Below are 16,881 nucleotides of genomic sequence, written 5' to 3'. Positions count from 1 at the left end.
TTTAGAACCAATTAAACCAACAGAGCTATGGGCAGTGCTTCACCAGTTCTACCCACTTGAAGCCAGTAGCATGTAACTGGTGTTGTCTTCTATTTTTTTCAACTGGATACAATTTTGTCTCAACTGGTCTCACAAACCCAATAAAATGTTTGAATATTTTCTATGTAGTCAGTTATTGAACAGCAGAGAAAAGAAACACGTGATTTACAAGCTTCTACTACTTAGGATGAATTAAACTAGAGAGTTTTTTTAATTTCCACTTTGTCTAAGCCTTCTTGCTTCTTTTAATAATAATAATAAATATATATATATATATATATATATATATATATATATATATATATATATATATATATATACACTCTCTCTCTCTCTCTCTCTCTCTCTCTCTATATATATATATATATATATATATATATATATATATATAAATAAAACACCACAAGTTTATATATTGTATACCTCAGCTAAAAATATTCACTCTCAGTTTTCCACAACTCCACACATTTCATGCTATGCATTTCTTTTGCCAAGTCAATTGCAGCATCTACTTTGTTGATATCAGGGGTCATTTGAAAACAATTGATGAGACAGATTTATTTCAACTTTAATTTACTATATCAGAATTCCAGTGGGTCACAATTTTACCTACTTTTTGTCTCTTTAAACAGTTCAATTTTTTTTCCAGAAATTCGTGTAGTGACTTGCACAAGCTTCTGATTTACTAATTTTCATAATTCGGAGTAAATTGGAGTGCCCCAGTGGCTGTAAAAAGGCCTATATTTAGAGACAGTACATTTTTGCCCTTGATACCATGGGAAAATCCAAGCAATTCAGCGAAGGAAAACCTCAGGAAAACAATTGTAGACTTCCACAAGTCCCATTCCACCTTGTACAAGCAATCTGACACCACAAGCAATTGTACAAACAATTATGCAAATATAAAGATTTTGGGATCATACAGACACTGCATCATTCAGGAAGGAGACTCAAATTAACTCAGGGATGAACAAATGTTGGTCTGAAAGGTTCAAAGTATTGAATGTGGATCCTACTTTAAGAGAGTCCATATTGTTAAGGCCTGAAAGACTGCTGTGCAAAGAAGAAGTATTGTGAGAAATCTTGTGGAAGGCTACCTCAAGCATTTGTTTCAAGTTCAAGCAATTAAAATGCAATGCCAGAAAAAACTAAGAAAGTGTATGTAACCTTTGACCCACTGAAAATCTGATATCGTAAATAAAAGGTGAAATGAACACATCTCTTAAATATTCATCTGAAATTACTTCTAATGGAAATAAAGGAAATAATGGATATAAATAAATAAACAAGCCTGAACTGACTTAACACAGGAAATGAATAGTAACATGAAATATGTGGAGCTTTATTTAAATGTATTTAATCTAGGTGTATGTAAACTTTTGGCAAAAACTATATGTTTATATAATAATAATAATAATGGGTGGCGGGGGCGTCGTGGCTCAGGTGGTTAAGGCGCCATACCATGAATGCGGGCGACCCGGGTTCGATTCCGGCCCGAGGTCATTTCCCGATCCCTTCCCGTCTCTCTCCCGCTCATTTCCTGTCTCTACACTGTCCTATCCAATAAAGGTGCAAAAAGCCCAAAAAAATATCTTTAAAAAATAATAATGGGTGGCACGTTGGTGTAGTGGTTAGCGCTGTCGCCTCACAGCAAGAAGGTCCTGGGTTCGAGCCCCGGGGCCGGCGAGGGCCTTTCTGTGCGGAGTTTGCATGTTCTCCCCGTGTCCGTGTGGGTTTCCTCCGGGTGCTCCGGTTTCCCCCACAGTCCAAAGACATGCAGGTTAGGTTAACTGGTGACTCTAAATTGACCGTAGGTGTGAATGTGAGTGTGAATGGTTGTCTGTGTCTATGTGTCAGCCCTGTGATGACCTGGCGACTTGTCCAGGGTGTACCCCGCCTTTCGCCCGTAGTCAGCTGGGATAGGCTCCAGCTTGCCTGCGACCCTGTAGAACAGGATAAAGCGGCTAGAGATAATGAGAATGGGATGATAATAATAATAATAATAAAAGCATGGCTTACCCCTTTTTTTGTCACAATGGACTAAAAATAATTTATGATAACATATTTGGAAGTTTGGGAATTTAGGACGTATTTCCATTGCTTTAGGTCTTTTACTTTCATCCTTAATGACACGTTTAAAAGTTATTGATTTGTAGCATGCTTATGGCATCGGTTCAACAAATTTCAGTAACAAGATTTGAAAGAAAAAAATCCCAATTCATTCATTCATCTTTAGTAACCACTTTATCCTAGATCTGGAGTCAATCCTGGTTATACTGGGCACATGGTTGAACAAGACATGCAAAATAAGTAAAAATTACAGTAGAAAACCACCACTGAAAAGTAGGCAGTAACATTTTATAATTTTATTTTTTGAAGAAGTAGCATAAGACAGGATTTAAAAAAAAATTTACATCAACCTCTATTTTTTCCTCACAATACTCCATGAAGCACTCTCTCTCTCTCTCTCTCTCTCTCTCTCTCTCTCTCCACCCACCCCAGATTATTCTTCAGATTTTTAAGTCTTAGCCTGAACTATGTTGTCCCAAATTCCCTACACTTGCCATTTTATTATGCAGATCGAATATAGAACACCTGTTATGTATATTAACTCATTACTGATTTTATTAGCTATGTCAAATCTATTATCTCTTTGTTAATGAAAAGAGCCCACAGTAAACAGGTATTTACTTTTTCACTCTTGGACATCAGTACTGCTCTGTTACTTTCATATCACATTTGCATCACCCTTCTCTCCATACTAATCCCAACCAATGAAAATGACCAATCTCAGTCAGATCTTGATTGCAGCCACTGTGTCTCATTTTTTTTTTCCAGCCACATCAACAGTGCAAGTTCACTCATTGGGTGTCTGGGAACATCACACCAGCTGTGGAAAAGAAAGTTCAGACTACAACCAATTCACTACATTCATATGTGTGGTATTGCCCCCTTGTGGATACAATGTGCCAAATAATGTGTCAAATACAAAACAGGATAGAGATATTTCATATTTAATAAGATGTGATACTTCATATTTAAGAGTATTTTCCAATTAATGCAACATAAAATGTGTCACGTTTGTTGGTTAAAATATTAAATGTATTCATTTGTTAATAACAAATAAATTATTCTAGTAACAAGCTTCACTGTTGTTAATTGCCAGTTTCCATTTTCTTTTCCACAGTATATTATATATTAAATAAGATATATTTTGGGTGGCATGGTGGTGCAGTGGTTAGCACTGTCACCTCACAGCAAAAAGGTTCTGGGTTCAAGGACAGTGGCTGACTGGGGCCCTTCTGTGTGGAGTTTGCATGTTCTCTTCATGCCTGTGTGGGTTTCCTTTGGGTGCTCTGGTTTCCTCCCACAGTCCAAAGACATGCAGATTAGTTTAACTGGCTACTACCAGAGGTGTGTATGTGTACCTGCCACCAGATGAAGGTTTGAGTCCCTCTGATGTGCTAGTTGATGGCTTCCCAGATCGTTGACCCTCAGTAATGAGGATGACAGACAGACAGACAGAAAGTATGTTTTGCATGAGTCTATACATGATGTCCTCATATTGTTTACAATCTGTATGCTATGTACTGCTTTTTTTTGTGGGGTTTATAACTCGTGATATGAAATGTACACAGTGGGTTCAAAAAGCATTCAGACCCCTTCATTTTTTAACACCTTATTGTATTATAGATCTCATCTCATCTCATCTCATTATCTCTAGCCGCTTTATCCTGTTCTACAGGGTCGCAGGCAAGCTGGAGCCTATCCCAGCTGACTACATGCCCCTTTACCACCAAAGCAGTTCCAGGGCTGGTTCGGGGCCAGTGCTTAGTTTGGAACCGGGTTTTCTGTTTCCACTGACAAAGAACTGGCTCTAGGGCCAGAAAAACCGGTTCCAGGCTAGCACCAACTCTTTGCTGGGCCAGAGGAAAGAACCGCTTATGTTGGGGGGGGGGAGTTGTTAAGACCAACAACAATAGCAAGAGTGTAAAGGTCGCCATTTTTAAGCAACAAGAAGCAGCAGCTGTACAAACGCGAAGTCATCCATTATTATTGTTGCTGCTGCTTCTCCGTGTTGTTGTTGCTTCGATGTTCACGCCAAGGTTTATGCAAACGCAGTGACGTAACTGACGTATACAGTGACATAACTGACGTATACAGCGACGTAACTGACGTATACAGCGACGTAATGACGTGGCTCCCCTTAGCACCCTGAGCTATGGAAAAGCAAACTGGTTCTCAGCTGGCTCACAAGTTGAACGAGTTGTGAACCAGTACCAGCACTGGCCCCGAACCAGCCCTGGAACTGATTTGTTGGAAAAGGGGTAATAGGCAAAAGGTGGAGTACACCCTGGACAAGTCACCAGGTCATCACAGGGCTGACACATAGACACAGACAATCATTCACACTCACATTCACACCTACGGTCAATTTAAAATCACCAGTTAACCTAACCTGCATGTGTTTGGACTGTGGGGGAAACCGGAGCACCCGGAGGAAACCCACGCGGACACGGGAGAACATGCAAACTCTGCACAGAAAGGCCCTTGCTGGCCACAGGGCTCGAATCCGGACCTTCTTGCTGTGAGGCGACAGCGCTAACCACTACGCCACCGTGCCGCCCTGTATTCTAGATATAATTGAAAAAAAAATTGGCCATTAATTTACACACAGTAATCCACAATGACAAAGCAAAAGCATGTTTTAAATTCTTTTTGCAAATTTTTATTACAAATCCCAAAACTGAAATATTTGATTAAATTCTTCAGACTCTTGGCTAAAGCACTCCAAACTGAGCTCAGGCATATCCTGTTTACTTTGATTACCCTGAGATGTCTCTAGGAACTGACTGGGTATATTCATTTGATTGGACATGATTATGTAAGAAAGTTCCCACAATTCACAGTGTGTCAGACCAAAAAGTCCACTGACCTCTCTAGAAAGTCAGAAAGCCCATACATCTTTGTGATTAAAATGTATCAAAACATAGATCTCAGCATGGGTATAAAACCATTTCTAAAGAGATTAATATTCTCAGGAACACAGTGAGCACCATCATTGTGAAATGGATGAAGTCTGAGGCTACATCCACACGACAACGGCAACGAGATGTTATTTAAAAAAATATCGCGTCCACATGGGCAACAATCAGTAAAATATCAGGTCCATATGGCAACGCAACGCTTGCTGAAAACGATGCAATACACATGCCACACCTCTAGGGGCGCTGTAAGATGGTCCCTTCGGAGACACCAGAACAATAGAAAAAGTAAGGACGCATGTGCATAAACTATTATGCGCGAGACTTCATATTAGCCACAAAGTCAGAAAAATCTGTTCGTAAAATTACATTATAATGACCAAATACAATGAAAAGTATTTTTCCAGTCTCACGTGTGAAAGGTAATCCCATGTGATCTCGTTTGGACGGCAAACCTGTTGGTACAGTTAAACGCAGCACATGAATGAGGCATCTTTATTCTCCGCTTTAACCCATCCAATATGGCGGCAAGGATGATGTATGATTCTACGCGGAAGGCGGCGTCTTTAATGGTCCGGAATAAATTGAATGCTACATGTTGATGGATTAATTTGTTCTTCTACGCCCTTTTTGAGGAATGTATTGTCGGACTTAAACCAACATCTGAAGAGGTGAGATCGCTCCTTTTTTTCCCTATTTTTGCTGGTGGGATTGACTCTGCCCTAAGAGCTATTCTCTCTCTCTCTCGCTCTCTCTCTCTCACTTTGCACCATTACACAATAAATATTCACAGTGAAAATATTTTGTAAGCGCGTTTCATGAACCAAGTTATAGGATTTGTTGACAACTCGCATCGAGTTCGTTACACTTCTACCCGGCGTGAAGCACTGACAGTCATGTGGTTGTGACATCATCGTAAACAAATCCGTTCTACTCATCCAGACGACTTCGCAACGGCAACGTTGCCAGGTCTTTCCGCTCTGGAACCCGTTCTCAAAAGATTGCATTTTGGGGCACCCAAAACGCCGGTGCCGTGTGGACGCCAGGCCGAAACGATAAACAATTGTATCGGATTCACCTGAATCTGTTGCCGTGTGGACAGGGCCTGAGACCACTAAGGCTACGTTTACACTAGACCGTATCTGTCTCGTTTTCTTCGCGGACGCACTGTCCGTTTACATTAACCCCCCTGAAAAAGCGGGGAAACGGGAATCCGCCAGCGTCCACGTATTCAATCTAGATCGTATCAGCTCCGGTGCTGTGTAAACATTGAGAATACGCGAATACGCTGTGCTGAGCTCTAGCTGGCGTCTCATTGGACAACGTCACTGTGACATCCACCTTCCTGATTCGCTGGCGTTGGTCATGTGACGCGACTGCTGAAAAACGGCGCAGACTTCCGCCTTGTATCACCTTTCATTAAAGAGTATAAAAGTATGAAAATACTGCAAATACTGATGCAAATACTGCCCAATACTGCTCAGTCCCGAATCGTGGCTTGTTCACTTCACTCGCGCGCTCTGTGAGCTGCGCAGGGCCGGAGTGCGCACCCTCCAGAGGGCACTCGCTGTTCAGGGCGGAGTGATTTGGAGCGCAGGATGCCTGCGGAGCCGAGCGTATCCGCGTATTGGTGTTGCTGTGTGCACGGCTAACGGTTTTAGTGTCAACGCGAATCGTTTTAAGAACGTTAATCTGATGATCCGCTGATTCGACGTAATGTAAACGTAGCCTAAGGAGCTGGTGATCCAGTCAGACTCTGTAATTGGGCTATAAGGTGACCAAGCACCCATTGGTTGCTCTAATGGGTTTCAGATGTCCTTTGCAGAGATGTGGGAACATCTCTGTCTATATTATTATTTGTCTACTAAATGTCTGCTGTTAAGTGTATAGAGAGTTAACACCTACCGAAGTCAAGTTCCTTGTGTATGTAAGTGTAGTTGGCCAATAAAACTGATTCTGATTCTGATATGGTGGGCAACATGGCAGTGGTTGAAAAGTAATTTTAAAATGTCCCAGACAATCTCTGGCTACTGTAGAGATCCAAGTGTTAAACTACATCCATATTAGTGAATTACTGAACAACAAACTAACACTTTAAGTTACACTTCCATTATTTTTTTATTTCAGCAGCTCCTCACTCACAATTTTTTTTTCAATATATAGTACCAGTCAAAAGTTTGGACACACCTTCTAGTTCAATGTTTTTCTTTATTTTTATTAATTAAAAGCCACTTCATGTCTTAAAGTAAAGTAATGATGGATGTCATTTCTCTTTACTTAGTTGAGCAGTTCTTGACATAATATGGATTACTACAGTTGTGGAATATGGCTATTTATTGTATTTTTTATTTACTATTGACTGTTTGATCTCAAACGCATTAATAAGGCAAGAAATTGCACTAATTACCTTTTGGCGAGGCACACCTGTTAATTGAAAAGCATTCCAGGTGAGTAGCTCATGAAGCTGGTTAAGATAATGCCAATAGTGTGCAAAGCATCATCAAGGTAAACTCTGGATACTTGGAAGAATCTAAAATATGGAACATTTATTAAGAATACTTTTTTCTTTACAACATAATTCCATATCTATTCCATATATTATTTTATAGTTTTCATGTCTTCAGTATTATTCTACATTGTAGAAAATAATCACAATACAGAAATAACTATGAATGAGAAGGGGTGTCCAAACTTTTGACTGGTACTGTATGTAACATACAGTACCGGGCAGTGGTGGCTCAATGGGTTATGGCTCTGGGTTATTGATCGGAGGGTTGGGCCTTTGGGCAAGGCCCTTAATCCTATTGACTCAACCTATTCACATTGACCCCACATAGAAGTGTGTGAGTGTGTGTGGGGAGATGGATGAAGACGATGTAATATACAGTACTGTATGTGTTTTATAGTGATTATCAGGGTGTGGTTAATGAGGAGTATTGTATGCACTGTACTTGACTCAGGTAAACTCAGACCACAGCACAATGTACATTGAGAGTCTGACCATGTGGATCATTCTTCTCTTATACCCTCTCTGGCCACTTTAGTGAACCAGTGAACGACTGTAAATTTTCTCACTCATAGAATTATCCAATCAGCCAATCATATAAGAGTACAATGCATAAAATCCAAGCAGATACAGGTCAAGAACTTCAGTTCGTCTTCATCAAACATCTGAATGGTGAAGAAATGTGATCTCAATAACTTTGACTGTAGCATGGGTGTTGATAACAGATGAACTGGTTTGAGTATTTCAGAAACTGCTGATCTCCTGGGATTTTCACATACAACAGTCTCTGGAGTAAGGCAGTATGGTGGTGTAGTGGTTAGCACTGTCACCTCACAGCAAGAAGGTTCTGGGTTTGAGCCCAGTGGCCAACTGAGGCTTAGGTTAGGTTAACTGGTAGCTCTAAATTGACTGTATGTGTGAGTGTGAATGGTTGTTTGTCTCTATGTATCAATCCTGTGATGATCTGGCAACTTGTCCAGGGTGTACCCCGCCTCTCACCCATAATTAGCTGGGATAGGCTCCAGCTTGCCTGTGACCCTGCACAAGATAAGTGGTTATTGATAATGGATGGTCAGTCTCTGGAGTTTACACAGCATGGTATGAAAAACAACAACAAATTTTGTAGGTATTGTTTACAACACATGCTCTACATTTTCATCCTTACACTCTACACATTTTCTCGACCACTGTATCATGTTATATGGATTTTACTCCACATATTCCTATTGGTTCTTGACTTTTCAGACAACCTGTAGATGAATAATCGATGATAGAGTCAATGCAAAGCTTTATTAAGTACTATTTTTCTATGATAGCATGTTTTATTCCTCTTATGCTATGCAATTTACTAGTATTTAAACAGTCTATCAGTCACAGGCTTTGAAGTTAATAATAATAATAATAATAATAATAATAATAATAATAATAATAATAATTATTATTATTATTATTTGTTGAGAACCAAGAAAACAAAGTTCTCTCTCCTAAAGACTACTGTGGAGGAAAATGTACTGAATGTTGCTGACATGTGAAGCTCCTTCCATAAATGTTAAACAAACATTTCCATAAAGAAAGCTTCATATCATCAATTATACACTTTTCTTTATTAAACACCATTAAAAAAATCTAATTATTATTATGAACTAGCTGGTATGATAGAAAAAATTACATGTTAGAATAAGAGTATTAGAATAAAACCATGATTTCTGTCTCGATCAGTCAACAGTTGATATCTTCAATAAAATAGACTTCATGTCAAAAATATAATTAGTTTCCTGGTTACACAATTGCACGTTTTGACCATGTAGGATATACAGTAGTGCTTGAAAGTTTGTGAACCCTTTAGAATTTTCTATATTTCTGCATAAATATGACCTAAAACATCATCAGATTCTCACACAAGTCCTAAAAGTAGATAAAGAGAACCCAGTTAAACAAATGAGACAAATATATTATACTTGGTCATTTATTTATTGAGGAAAATGATCCAATATTATATATCAGTGAGTGGCAAAAGTATGTGAACCTCTAGGATTAGCAGTTAATTTGAAGGTGAAATTAGAATCAGGTGTTTTCAATCAATGGGATGACAATCAGGTGTGAGTGGGCACCCTGTTTTATTTAAAGAACAGGGATCTATCAAAGTCTGATCTTCACAACACATGTTTGTGGAAGTGTATCATGGCACGAACAAAGGAGATTTCTGAGGACCTCAGAAAAAGTGTTGTTGATGCTCATCAGGCTGGAAAAGGTTATAAAAGCATCTCTAAAGAATTTGGATTCCACCAATCCACAGTCAGACAGATTGTGTACAAATGCAGGAAATTCAAGACCATTGTTACCCTCCCCAGGGGTGGTCGACCAACAAAGATCACTCCAAGAGCAAGGCGTGTAATAGTCGGCGAGGTCACAAAGGACCCCAGGGTAACTTCTAAGCAACTGAAGGCCTCTCTCACATTGGCTAAGCCCACCATCAGCAGAACACTGAACAACAATAGTGTGCATGGCAGGGTTGCAAGGAGAAAGCCACTGCTCTCCAAAAAGAATATTGCTACTTGTCTGCAGTTTGCTAAAGATCACGTGGACAAGCCAGAAGGCTATTGGAAAAATGTTTTGTGGATGGATGAGACCAAAATAGAACTTTTTGGTTATGTTTGGAGAAAGGAAAACACTGCATTCCAGCATAAGAACCTTATCCCATCTGTGAAACATGGTGGTGGTAGTATCATGGTTTGGGCCTGTTTTGCTGCATCTGGGCCAGGACGGCTTGCCATCATTGATGGAACAATGAATTCTGAATTATACCAGTGAATTCTAAAGGAAGATATCAGGACATCTGTCCATGAACTGAATCTCAAGAGAAGGTGGGTCATGCAGCAAGACAACGACCCTAAGCACACAAGTCGTTCTACCAAAGAATGGTTAAAGAAGAATAAAGTTAATGTTTTGGAATAGCCAAGTCAAAGTCCTGACCTTAATCCAATTGAAATGTTGTGGAAGGACCTGAAGCGAGCAGTTCATGTGAGGAAACCCACCAACATCCCAGAGTTGAAGCTGTTCTGTACAGAGGAATGGGCTAAAATTCCTCCAAGCCAGTGTGCAGGACTGATGAACAGTTACCAGAAACATTTAGTTGCAGTTATTGCTGCACAAGGGGGTCACACCAGATACTGAAAGCAAAGGCTCACATACGTTTGCCACTCACAGATATGTAATATTGGATCATTTTCCTCAATAAATAAATGACCAAGTAGAATAATTTTGTCTCATTTATTTAACTGGGTTCTCTTTATTTGCTTTTAGGACTTGTGTGAAAATCTGATGATGTTTTAGGTCATATTTATGCAGAAATATAGACAATTCTAAAGGGTTCACAAGCTTTCAAGCACCACTGTAGTTATAGAAGTGAGTTATTTATAATCACGCTATCTGTTATCACCTAGATGAGGATGGGTTGCCTTTTGCGTCTGGTTCCTCTGGTCCACCATTGCCTTAGGCTTGCTCATTAGGGATAAATATACAAATTCATATGTTTAAAATTTATATCCTGAATTTATATTTTTCTGTAAAGCTGCTTTTTGAAAATGTCTATTGTTAAAAGCATTATACAAGTAAATTGAATTGAATTGATATGCTGTTATACCACAGCCGTTTTGCCAATGATAACAATGTTGTATTTATTAAGGAATGACACATCATTTTTGTCTGTTTATAGCTACCTCAATATCGAGGAACGTCCAGAAAAAAAGTTGTTTCCTGATATTATTATTTTGGATCAAAGCATCAGCCAAATTAATGGAAATGTGTCAGTCATATTTGTTGTACCATGTATGACAAAATGACGTATATTCTCAAGCCTTTGGAGATTTGTAAAACAAAATCTGTCCCTATGATTCCCTTCCAAAACCCTTTAAGCCCATAATAACAAGCACACAAATGATTTCGGTTCACATATCAATGTGATACTTTATTCATAAACCTAAGGCCATATATATAATACTGTATAAATACTCCAATATAATCTACATCCTTCTGTTATTTCAATAATAATAACAACAAATAAAAATACAACAATAATAATAAAAAAGCCACAAGATTATATTTCACAGGCTGTACAAAAATAAATAATGTTTCGATATTCTGTACAAAAAGATGACACCTTCTTGGAAGGCACGAGAGACTTACTTATGAAGTAGTAGCAGGAGAGAAGTCCCTCACCCTCCATATATGCCTTCTCACTCACTCACTCACTCACTCACTCACTCACTCACTCACTCACTCACTCACTCACTCACTCACTCACTCACTCACACACACACACACACAGATACAGAAACCATGTTCTTTGGCATTTCTCCATTCTATCCTTGTTAGTTAATAATGGGGTATGCTTTGAAAACTTGCAAATACAGCAACCTGTGTACTAACTGTGTCGCTATAGTTATAAATACATACATGAAACCTGCTGTGTATTATAGCAGCTTGTGTGTCTTGGTAGTCTGAGATGTTGAATGGGATTCAACAAGGGTTCAGTATGGTCTCATTTACTGCATCTTTCTGTCCCAGCCAAATACTAATAGATTCCAATATGTTCACATCAAATTACCTTTTTTTATTCTACAAATACTCTCATATAGCAACTATCTGTCCAGTCCAGCTCAGACAGACAGTACAAAGACATATGCTAGAGTTTTTCAGACAGCCATTCACTCTAAAAACACACTCACACTCAATGACCTATATGCATGTCATTAGCACCTAAAGCAGCTGAGGTGTCCTTATAGTTTTTTATACTGTTCCTCTATCCCAGCTTTTCAGACAGGTACACAGTGTGCCAGCTTTGTGTCCTGCAACCAGTACTGGAGCAGTGGGAGATATAGCGCTGGTTCAAGGTTAATTGCAGTCACCGTCATGGAGGGCCCATTGGATCCCAAACTTGCATTGATCTGCTTCATACAATGAGTAGCAGAATTTACAGTCAGAGATTGTCTCTAGTCCTAACCAGTCTTAACAAGCACTCTGGATGCATATGTCCAGCAAGGGTCGTGGCCGATCTTTTGCATGGCAACTGTCATGGGGCAAAACATGACCGTCGTGACCCACACAGTGCAGCGGACGTTTCCGGAAGCCTCGGCCACAGGTCTTTGAACAGGCTGACCACTCACCCACTACCCAGGATGGGCAGGCATGTGTGGTACAGGGACGAGAGGAAGAAGGACGCAGCTCTTCAGGACAATCTTGTGATGGTCGACCCCGGGCATCTAGACAGAGGACGTCCCGCTTCTGTGTACCTTCACCACAGGTTTGTGAGCAGGGACCCCATTCACGTAGTGTCCACTCTGCACCTCCTGCTTCTCTGATGGCATTGATGGGACGTCGGTTTGTGGAAGCTGGACGCGGAGCAAAGTAGCTGTACTTGACACGGGGCCGAGGAGAGTCGCCTACAGACAGTACCTGGACTGTCAGTGGCTCTGGAAGAGGAGCAAAACTGCGGAGGCGCTCAAGAGAGGCTGAGGAACCGCTGTAGCGCAGAAGTGCCCCTTTAAGAAAGATGTCAGTCTCCAAAGTTGTAAGCTTGTAGTCACCATTTATTAGGAAGGTGCCATCTTGCCGGCGAACAGCCAGGTAGCTATTGTCATGTCGACGGGCACCAGCGGATCGCTGCTTGACATCAAGGTGGGTGGCACCTGCAGGGATTGTCACAACATCCTGATAGCCAGGTCTGAAAGCAGAAAACATACAGGTCATCTTCAGAGCTTAAGGTTTGGTAAGTAAACAAGGAAACTTATTTATAAATAAGTGTTTGCTTACCTTGCATACTCCAAGGATCCAGACACTTTCTTGCAGGTGGATCCGTTCCCTCCACAAATACCACATTTATCAAATTTTTTATTTGAGCCAATCACACGGTCACATCCAGCCTTAACGCACTGACCTTGAACACAAACAGAAGTGGAGTCGGGGGTGCAGGGAGTTCCATCTTCCACCTGGGGGCAGTAGAAAGTCAGGTATGATGTCTTGTTTCTGACATTATGTTACAATCCTGAATTATTTTTATATATCTAATAACTGCATAGTAGCATTATCTATTAAGCATTCGTACATACTTTTGGCTTGAGGATAAAGAAGTAGCCTGTTCCCTTTGCTCTGCAAACCAGCTTACAGCGGTCTTTGGGTGATACGCCAGCATATTTTGGTACCCATTCAACACCTTCACCTGAGCCAAATGTCACATGGGAGGAAATCTCGTTGTGGGCCAGACACTGCTCTTCACGGAAAGTTAAACCTGGACAGAGGATCAAAAAGTAGTATAAGCTCCAGACCAAATGCACAAACCATGATAAGTCATGCCACATTCTTGAATTACGACACTTACCATTGTTGTCAGGGCAGTCTTCTGTATTGCAGGATCTGTACTGAACTCTTTTACCCTCACAGTATTTGCCTCCGTTCTTGGGCATAGGGTTGTCACATTCCCTAAAAGAGTACTGCACACCACCACCACAGGTACGTGAGCACTCACCCCATGGTCCCCAAGTTCCCCATCCACCATTGACCGGGGTCTGTGAAAACCAGAGGCAGAAACTGTTAGACATCTAACTGTCATCTTGTTTCTAATGCAAACAACACACCAAATGGTGCTTACCTGATAACTTGCTGCTTCACTACTGCTCAAACACTGGCCTGCCATACAGTAGCTGTCATACCCACATGGAGTTCCATCAGCCCATGGAAAGTTCTTGGTTTGGCACACCAGAAGACCATTTGTAGTAGTGACTGTGCACCAGAGAGCTGCACAGGTGGTGCTCAGGTCAGGGCAATGCTGTGACTCCTCACCAAATGTGAGACGGCACTGATAGTCAGCACTGTACACTGAACCTGGCAGGGCTTGGGGTAATTGCTGAGGCTTCTGTGGCTTGTCGAGCAGACACTGACCATGGCCATTATCCAGGAAAGTTGTGATCATCAGTGCACTGCATGGAGACCAGGGCTGCAACTGGTCCAGGTTGGAAAGAGTAGACGCCATCATGTGGGAGCTCCAGGTGTCACCATTGATGTTAGCACACTGCTTCGCATCATCATGGGGCATGTTGAATACATGACCTACAGGACAGTGAAATCAGCTATATAAAATTTTGAATGTTTTATAGTGTAATTTTGTACTTTTCTGTTGTCAGTGGTTCATAGGCAGATGAAGATATCTTACCCAGCTCATGTGCAACAGTGAAAGCTGCCTGAAGTCCGTCATCCTCAATGATGGAACAACTTCGTTCTGGATCACACACTGTACCAACATCAGCCATTCCTAATGTGTCACAAGAGTGAGCACCACATAGATCCTAAGGAAGAGAGAACGAGAAATTATATATATAAAAACCCAAGCCATTTCAACATCTAATTTCAGTAATTATACTGTATTTATTCATTTTGTCGATTGTACACTTACTTGTCGAGTGAACAGGATGGCGGTGTCATAATGTTCTGGGTGACGATCACTGGGAGGGTTGTGCTGTTTTTGCCACTGGCAGAAGTTCCTCAAGGTGAGAGCAGCATTCGGAGAGACGTCTGGTCCCTGTTCTTCGTCATATATCACCATAAGTTTTACCACAGATAGTGTAATAGAGTTATGAATAGTTGGGTGGCGGTAAAGGCGAGACGCTACTGCCATTATGGTTAGCAGGTAAGGCTTCAATCCAGTTCCATGGAACTCCGCCATTGACTGATCTGCCACAATCATGATTTCCATATATCGCGGGGTGGACACAAAACGACGGGCTCGATGGTGTGCTGAAACAAGGACAGGATATGGATATTTGTCGTTAAAAAGACAAGTACTTGTTTGACTGATAAATGACAATTGTTAGTTTTTTCCAGAGTCTTCTATTTGGAAAAGATAAATAGTAGGGTATACTTGTATAGCAAATTGGAGAATCTGTCTATGAAACAAGACAAAGCAGACTGCATGGTGCCTGGTATTATGGTTCACCTTCATCTAAACCTACGTAATAAGTTCCAGTGACGTCTTTAAGAGAAATGTACACCATCCACAGTTCTGGGGAACATATGAGCGTGCGCTGACCTGCAACACGCACTCTCAGGGGGCGAGTTTCCACGTTTCGGTAGCTCCGCCCTCTTCCACTCCCTCCTACGCAATCATAAGCTCGACCCACCCTCCCCCTTTCTCGCCCTCTTCTAGTTAACCCTAAGCTCACTTATAGCAGGGTTTGGTTCCCCTAACTACTTGCACAGTATTTTAATGCTCATGTGCCAGTCAAAACCTAAGTTTGATCGAATTCATTAAGATATTTATTCACACGCCTATTAAATGTTAAAAGGAATCATATTGGAAGCTATGTTATTAAACCTACCTTGGGACTCATTTGGAGTTGATGCGAGCTCTTTAGGCCGATCTGATCGCGTCTCGTGGTGCTCAGGGACTTTCTCCTCGTCCTCTCGGACACCGCACTTGGAGCCACCGATCTCACCATGGAGGCGCCGATTTCTCCTGCGAATGATGTGCAGGTCCCTGCTTGAAACGCTGCTTTCATCGGTGGCATTGACGGGCTGGATGAAATAGTCTTCACCACCGTAACTGAAGCCACCTCTCAGTCCATGGCAGACGTTCAGAGCAGCAGCAGAGCTCTTGTCTCCATTCACAGATCCTGTGTAAAAGCAGCGCGTCTCCTCCGAGCTGTCAAACCCCTGCTGGCGCTCCGGCTTCCCCACCACATGCAACACAAACCCAGGCGCCAGGAAAGTGTGATCCGGCTCCAACTCCAACACCATCTGTTTCCCAAAGATGTCCAAGCGATAGAAAAGCTTCTCCGATTCTTTCTCCTGGGCCTCTGGGCTTCGAGGCGACTCCTTTTCGCTCTTGTAGGAGTTGAGCTTAACTGGGATGAGCGTCGTTTCCTCCCATGCGCTCTGCGCCGCGTTTACGCACAGAGCAGCAATCAAACTCAGCGCAACGCGCACGAAAAACATCATAATCCTTCAAGAAATAGGTCTAGCTTCAGAGATTTATTATTATTATTATTATTATCTGCAAAAAAAACTGACCAAGTCCAGGTGCGTGGATCACGTAAACTGAAATTCACAGAAATTTATTCTAACCTATTGAGATTCAAAAAGCTAAGATCTGAAACAATAATATTAATAATAATAAAAAAAAATCCAGTGCAAACTTTAAATGAGTACCAATGTAAAAATAAATAGAGCAGATTTTACGCCCGGATGAGTCAACTCCTATGCATAGACTTTGAGAGCAAAGAGACTTTTCTCCCGGGTGTGATCAGCTGTCTGGTCTGGGACACTTTCTTTCCCTGCCTCTCCTTTTCTCTTAGACTCGAG

The 16,881-nt window shown here is 41.2% G+C and overlaps 1 protein-coding gene across 1 annotated transcript; it reads right to left on the bottom strand.

The window, feature by feature from the left end:
- Positions 1-11,518: 11,518 nt before the first annotated feature.
- On the bottom strand, positions 11,519-16,881 carry adamts1 (ADAM metallopeptidase with thrombospondin type 1 motif, 1). The gene is made up of 8 exons (XM_060898642.1): positions 15,900-16,881; positions 14,978-15,318; positions 14,738-14,870; positions 14,177-14,634; positions 13,907-14,093; positions 13,638-13,816; positions 13,342-13,517; positions 11,519-13,252 (listed from the first exon to the last, which is right to left on the bottom strand). Exons 1-8 carry the CDS (start codon positions 16,516-16,518, stop codon positions 12,538-12,540), a joined length of 2,808 nt encoding a protein of 935 aa, XP_060754625.1. The 5' UTR covers positions 16,519-16,881; the 3' UTR covers positions 11,519-12,537.

The sequence above is a fragment of the Neoarius graeffei genome, chromosome 18 (assembly GCF_027579695.1).
Source record: "Neoarius graeffei isolate fNeoGra1 chromosome 18, fNeoGra1.pri, whole genome shotgun sequence".
NCBI lineage: Eukaryota > Metazoa > Chordata > Actinopteri > Siluriformes > Ariidae > Neoarius > Neoarius graeffei.
This window is presented reverse-complemented; position numbering and strand designations above follow the sequence as displayed.